General features: G+C 41.9%; 1 protein-coding gene across 2 annotated transcripts in view; it reads left to right on the top strand.

Annotated features, from left to right (window-relative positions):
* The window catches only part of LOC113808331 (cocaine esterase), a 16,800-nt gene that overhangs the window by 9,294 nt on the left and 6 nt on the right, over positions 1–7,500 (top strand). The window contains exons 8-13 of one of the 2 annotated variants that reach the window (XR_011398714.1): positions 1,837–2,015; positions 2,588–2,750; positions 3,455–3,584; positions 5,201–5,315; positions 6,838–7,067; positions 7,120–7,500. The exon at positions 7,120–7,500 is cut by the window's right edge and continues 6 nt beyond it. Coding sequence is in view for 1 of the 2 variants with exons in the window: in XM_027359736.2 (XP_027215537.2) it covers positions 1,837–2,015; positions 2,588–2,750; positions 3,455–3,584; positions 5,201–5,315; positions 6,838–6,918 (668 nt within the window). In the remaining variant the exon portion in view is untranslated. Of the gene's footprint in view, positions 1–1,836; positions 2,016–2,587; positions 2,751–3,454; positions 3,585–5,200; positions 5,316–6,837 lie in introns of both variants that reach the window. The other variant, XM_027359736.2, reaches the window with a different exon arrangement.

The following is a 7,500-nucleotide window of genomic DNA, read 5'->3' as shown; positions in this document are numbered from 1 at the left end:
CCCCGTTTTCTATCTCCCAGTGACCCTCATCTCCCCGTTTTCTATCTCCCAGTGACCCTCATCTTCCCGTTTTCTATCTCCCAGTGACCCTCGTCTTCCCGTTTTCTATCTCCCAGTAACTTCCCGTTTTCTCTCTCCCAGTGACCCTCATCTCCCCGTTTTCTATCTCCCAGTGACCCTCATCTCCCCGTTTTCTATCTCCCAGTGACCCTCATCTTCCCGTTTTCTATCTCCCAGTGACCCTCATCTCCCCGTTTTCTATCTCCCAGTAACTTCCCGTTTTCTATCTCCCAGTGACCCTCGTCTTCCCGTTTTCTATCTCCCAGTAACTTCCCGTTTTCTATCTCCCAGTGACCCTCATCTCCCCGTTTTCTATCTCCCAGTGACCCTCGTCTTCCCGTTTTCTATCTCCCAGTGACCCTCATCTTCCCGTTTTCTATCTCCCAGTGACCCTCATCTCCCCGTTTTCTATCTCCCAGTGACCCTCGTCTTCCCGTTTTCTATCTCCCAGTAACTTCCCGTTTTCTATCTCCCAGTGACCCTCATCTCCCCGTTTTCTATCTCCCAGTGACCCTCATCTCCCCGTTTTCTATCTCCCAGTGACCCTCATCTCCCCGTTTTCTATCTCCCAGTGACCCTCATCTTCCCGTTTTCTATCTCCCAGTGACCCTCATCTTCCCGTTTTCTATCTCCCAGTGACCCTCGTCTTCCCGTTTTCTATCTCCCAGTGACCCTCATCTCCCCGTTTTCTATCTCCCAGTAACTTCCCGTTTTCTATCTCCCAGTGACCCTCATCTCCCCGTTTTCTATCTCCCAGTGACCCTCGTCTTCCCGTTTTCTATCTCCCAGTGACCCTCATCTCCCCGTTTTCTATCTCCCAGTAACTTCCCGTTTTCTATCTCCCAGTGACCCTCATCTCCCCGTTTTCTATCTCCCAGTGACCCTCATCTCCCCGTTTTCTATCTCCCAGTGACCCTCATCTCCCCGTTTTCTATCTCCCAGTGACCCTTGTCTTCCCGTTTTCTCTCTCCCAATAACTTCCCGTTTTCTCTCTCCCAGTGACCCTCATCTCCCCGTTTTCTCTCTCCCAGTGACCCTCATCTCCCCGTTTTCTCTCTCCCAGTGACCCTCATCCCGTTTTCTATCTCCCAGTGACCCTCATCTCCCCGTTTTCTATCTCCCAGTGACCCTCGTCTTCCCGTTTTCTATCTCCCAGTGACCCTCATCTTCCCGTTTTCTATCTCCCAGTGACCCTCATCTCCCCGTTTTCTATCTCCCAGTGACCCTCATCTCCCCGTTTTCTCTCTCCCAGTGACCCTCATCCCGTTTTCTATCTCCCAGTGACCCTCATCTCCCCGTTTTCTATCTCCCAGTGACCCTCGTCTTCCCGTTTTCTATCTCCCAGGGACCCTCGTCTTCCCGATTTCTCTCTCCCAGTAGCTTCCCGTTTTCTCTCTCCCAGTGACCCTCATCCCGTTTTCTATCTCCCAGTGACCCTCATCTCCCCGTTTTCTATCTCCCAGTGACCCTCGTCTTCCCGTTTTCTATCTCCCAGGGACCCTCGTCTTCCCGTTTTCTCTCTCCCAGTAACTTCCCGTTTTCTCTCTCCCAGTGACCCTCGTCTTCCCGTTTTCTCTCTCCCAGTGACCCTCATCTTCCCGTTTTCTATCTCCCAATGACCCTCGTCTTCCCGTTTTCTCTCTCCCAGTGACCCTCATCTTCCCGTTTTCTATCTCCCAATGACCCTCGTCTTCCCGTTTTCTCTCTCCCAGTGACCCTCATCTTCCCGTTTTCTATCTCCCAATGACCCTCGTCTTCCCGTTTTCTCTCTCCCAGTGACCCTCCTCAACCCAGACTTCCCAGAACTGATGCTGCAGAACTTCAGTGTTGCTGGACCGCTGGAAGGGGGCTTCGACCAGGAGGAGAACCCCGAATACCTGGCGAGAAGAGCCTACCACCACTACCTGGGTTCCCCCTTGCAGTTTACGATGGAGAAAGCTGAGGAATACACGCAGGTGAAACTTCTGGGGTTTAATCTAGCTTATGTAATTCCCTTGTGTGAATGAGAGGCTAGGATGGGATGGTTTATTTTGTGTTGAGGTCGAGTAATTCAAAATAATTATGGTATTAGGAGGAATTTTGACATTTGATTATTTACTACCATGATCTTTTGCAGTTTCCATTCTACATACCACAGTACGAGTCATGCCAATGCTAAGAGTCCTATCCTGTTTGAATAGAACCCATGTTATCTTCTTTATCTCTTTAACTGAGATGATGATTGCTTGATTTCCTGCGTTTGTATTGGACTCCATTCTTCACAGAAGTATTATTTTATACGCATTATATATGTGTGTGTGTATGCGTCTATGTACACATACACACACACACACACATACAAACATACACACAGACACACACACACACACACACACACACACACACACACACACACACACACACACACACACACACACACACACACACACACACACACACACAAACACACACACACACACACAAACAAACACACGCAAGTCCTTTGCTTCTCCCCCCCTCCCCTCCACCCCCCCCCCCTTCGCCACAGCTCCACACAGACCACATGTTCGGAATGTGCCACCTGGACGTCGTGAAGCACCACCTGCGGGAGGAAGCCTACGGTCACCGGGTCTTCACCTACGAGCTACAACACCGCGGCGAGTTCACCTTAATGGACCTGTTCATGGGACCTTCAGAAATAGGCAAAGAGTGTAAGTAATGGAGAAGTTAGTGGGATTCGGTGTGGTTCGTGTGTAAGTCGTTCTGTTCTGATTTTGGGCTTACGATGCTGAAATTAGTTGTCATGAATGTTATTACCATTTTTTTTTTTTTTTTTTTGTCATCAAGATTAATTCCTTATCTTTAGTATTACCAATATATATATATTTTTTTGTCATCAAGATTAATTCCTTATCTTTAATCAGTTTATTAGAATTGTCTTTTTTCATTTCATCTTCTCACTGCCATAAGCATCCCCATCACTATCATTGCTTAAGGTAATAAATCTTCATTTTATTAACATTCATTCTTTTAAACCAGGGGGGGGGGGGCTAAACAAGGGGACACATGGTACTTTCTAGGGGGTATATAGAGCAATATGAAAATCATGATGTCGAATTGAACATAATTTTATCTCTCTTATAGTACCTACATGCAATTCTCTCTCACATATCAATTAATTGGAATCTTACTATAACGTGTTCTTGTCCTAAAGGTACTTTACACCATTAAAATATTCATAACTATTAATAACTAAATCTGAAAAAGAGGACAGGCACTGAACAGGGCCATGGAGGTTATTGTATATCGTTCGGAAGCCACAGAATGGGCGGAAAAAAGGCCAAGAACCATTTTTTTAAGCTCACGAACCTCCCTCGTATGACCTTCCCTCGCTAACCCACCGCCTCTTCCCAAGGGGTTGGCCACGGGGACGACATACAGTACCTGTTCGAAGCTATTATGGACAACTTCACGCTCACCAGACAGGAGGATCTTCTGGTGAAACAAATCATGGTGGATCTGTGGACCTCCTTCGCCGCCACAGGGTAAGGTTCTTGCGTGTCTTCGGGCTAGGGACTAAAAAAGGTTTTGATTTTGTTGTCTTTTTGTTTTTATTAATTTGTTTCATTTTTTATTGAACGAGAGGGACCAGGTTTTGATTGTTTTGTTGTCTTTTTATTTTTATTCAGTTATTATTCTTTTTTATTGAACTGAAAGGGATTACTTGCCCTGTGGTTGCAGGGATTTTGTCTCATCTATATTTTTTTTCTAAATTGAAAGGGAATATTTGTATTTTTTATTATCATTATTCTTTATATGTTTTATTAAATGGGATTTCTTGTTGTGGTTTCTTGATCTTTGTTTTTTTCTACTTTCCATTTTCGTATCTTTTATATGTCTATTTATTTATTGTTAAGAGGTTTTATACTCATATCTACACCCATGGAGATAGTTGTTTTAATTATTAATGGCAGTGTATGGAATTTATGCAATAGAGGTCATTTTGTCTCAACTCGATCGCAGATTATTTAGAGCAATTATCTTGCCTTATCAATTAGCAATACCGACAAACAGTATTGAGTCATGAAGTAAATTTAATAGTAACGATGAAATTATGAAATTAATGATGATAAGAGGATACATTAAGTTTTTAATTAGGACGCGTGACAATAAAAATAATGCTAAACTACATAATACAATGAACAAGGATAAATAAGTTAAAAATACATCATATTGCAAAATAAATGAATGATATAATAATGAACTGCATACATAAGGATAAAAGTAACAATAATGCATTCACAGTGAATTATACTGATAAGTGAGATAACAAATCAGATTAGTAGCAACAAAAACGAAGATAAAACAAAGATGATAAGATCTGAGTTTTGAGGATATGTCGCAACATGAAATGCAATGGTTGCAGGTTGCTCTCTCTCTCTGTATTTCATTCTCTCTCTCTCTCTCTCTCTCTCTCTCTCTCTCTCTCTCTCTCTCTCTGTCTCTCTCTCTCTCTCTCTCTCTCTCTCTCTGTCTGTGTGTGTGTGTGTGTGCCTTTCATTCTCTCATCCTCTCTCTCTATCTATCTATCTACCCCCCACTCTCTTACTTTCACTCTTTCTCTTTCCTTCTCGGTCCTTCACTCTCTCTTAATTTCCCCCTTTCTCTCTCTCTCTCTCTCTCTCTCTCTCTCTCTCTCTCTCTCTCTCTCTCTCTCTCTCTCTCTCTCTCTCTCTCTCTCTCTCTCTCTCTCTCTCCCTTCCTCCCTCTCCCTCTCCCTTTCCCTCTCCTTCCCTCCCTCCCTCCCTCCCTCGCCCTCTCCCTCTCGCTCTCCGTCTCTCTCTCCCTCTCCCTCTCTCTCACCCTCTCCCTCCCTCCCTCTCCCTCTCCCTCACATGTATATATATATATATATATATATATATATATATATATATATATATATATATATATATATATATATATATGTACCTATACCAATCCATTCAAACAGAGAGATAACAGATAAACATTCCTCTCCTTATCCTCTTCTCTGCCTCCCTCTCCCTCTCGCTCACATGTATATGTATATGTACCTATACTAACCCACTCAAACAGAGATACCAGATAAACATTCCTCTCCTTATCCTCTTCTCTTCCCCCCTCCCCCCCCCCCCCCCAGGCACCCGACGCCAGACCTCTCCCTGGGCTTCCGCTGGGACCCGACCACGAAGGACAGAGACTCCTACCTGGCCATCACTCCTGCGCCGGACATGAGAACCTTCGGCAACCATGCTGTAGGTGGTGGATGAGGAGAAGGCCTTGGTTGGTTTGGAAATTGGAGCGGAGGTGGATGAATGAGCTAGGATGAAGCATAGAGATGGTAGCTAAGATGAAGCATTAAGATGAATTGGAATGAAGCATAGAGATAGCTAAGATGAAGCATAGAGATAGCTAAGATGAAGCATTAAGATAAATTAGAATGAAGCATAGAGATAGCTAAGGTGAAGCATAGAGATAGTAGCTAAGATGAAGCATTAAGATAAATTGGAATGAAGCATAGAGATAGCTAAGGTGAAGCATAGAGATAGTAGCTAAGATGAAGCATCAAGATAAATTAGAATGAAGCATAGAGATAGCTAAGGTGAAGCATAGAGATAGTAGCTAAGATGAAGCATCAAGATGAATTAGAATGAAGCATAGAGATAGCTAAGATGAAGCATAGAGATAGTAGCTAAGATGAAGCATTAAGATAGCTAAGATGAAGCATAGAGATAGTAGCTAAGATGAAGCATTAAGATGAATTGGAATGAAGCATAGAGATAGCTAAGGTGAAGCATTAAGATAAATTAGAATGAAGCATAGAGAGAGATAGCTAAGATGAAGCATTAAGATAAATTAGAATGAAGCATAGAGAGAGATAGCTAAGATGAAGCATTAAGATAAATTAGAATGAAGCATATAAAGAGATAGCTAAGATGAAGCATTAAGATAAATTAGAATGAAGCATAGAGAGAGATAGCTAAGATGAAGCATTAAGATAAATTAGAATGAAGCATAGAGATAGCTAAGATGAAGCATAGAGATAGTAGCTAAGATGAAGCATTAAGATGAATTGGAATGAAGCATAGAGAGAGATAGCTAAGATGAAGCACTAAGATAAATTAGAATGAAGCATAGAGATAGCTAAGATGAAGCATAGAGATAGTAGCTAAGATGAAGCATAGAGATAGTAGCTAAGATGAAGCATAGAGATAGTAGCTAAGATGAAGCATTAAGATAAATTGGAATGAAGCATAGAGATAGCTAAGGTGAAGCATAGAGATAGTAGCTAAGATGAAGCATCAAGATAAATTAGAATGAAGCATAGAGATAGCTAAGATGAAGCATTAAGATAAATTAGAATGAAGCATAGAGATAGCTAAGATGAAGCATTAAGATCAATTAGAATGAAGCATAGAGATAGCTAAGATGAAGCATTAGGATAAATTGGAATGAAGCATAGAGATAGCTCATAACACAGATGAATTGTATTCATATTGGTAAATTGTAGGAAAAGATAGGAGTGAGAGCGAATATCTTAACAATACAAGAGGTGTATTTAACTGGTCTCGAATATATCTTAGTCGGAAATACATGTATATGAATACATACATTTTTATTTTATTTTTTCTTCTTTTTATACGAACATATATTGGAAAACGATTAGATACATCCCTAGTATTGCCAAGATATTCATTCTCATTCCTACCTTTTCCTACATAACACAAAGGAAAACCAGTACAGCGCATAAAACCCGGTTTTGATTTCCGTTATCAGGCCCAGCGGTTCTGGAGGAACATGCCCACCAAAGCAAACAAGCTGATGTACCCACAGCGGTTCTCCAGGTGCCTTGGCTAGAGAACCAGGAGGCCCTCCACTGCACGTCACTTCCTGAGGTTGCCACTTGTGCTATGTTGCCACTAGGATGTATATGTTGCTGTACCCAGTAGTACTATATATACTGACGCTATGGTAGAAAAAAAAACCACAATGCACAAACTAGATTTATTGAGGAAAGTGAGACAACAGTTTCGGAATCTTCGTGGACGATTCCGAAACTGTTGTCTCACTTTCATCAATAAATCTAGTTTGTGCATTGTGGGTTTTTCTACCATAGTATCAACACGGTAGTGTGTTTTTCTATCCATACTGACACTAGCACTATACTGTATGTTGCCACTAGTATGCATATGTTGCTGTAGTCACGAATACTGTATATTAACACAAATGCTGTATTGTATATTGCCACTAGTATACACATATGTTGCTGCAGCCGCTAGTACTGTATATATTGATACTATTACTATATATTATCACTAGTATGTATATGTTGCTGTACCCATTAGTACTGTACATATTGTCAATAGTACGATATATTGCCACCAGGATGTATATGTGTGTATGTAGCTGTACCCTCTAGTAGTAAATATTATAGCTAGT

The sequence above is a fragment of the Penaeus vannamei genome, chromosome 8, assembly GCF_042767895.1.
Source record: "Penaeus vannamei isolate JL-2024 chromosome 8, ASM4276789v1, whole genome shotgun sequence".
In the NCBI taxonomy this organism is placed as follows: Eukaryota; Metazoa; Arthropoda; class Malacostraca; order Decapoda; family Penaeidae; genus Penaeus; species Penaeus vannamei.
The sequence above is the reverse complement of the archived record's forward strand: the minus strand, read 5'-3'. Positions and strand labels throughout refer to the sequence as shown.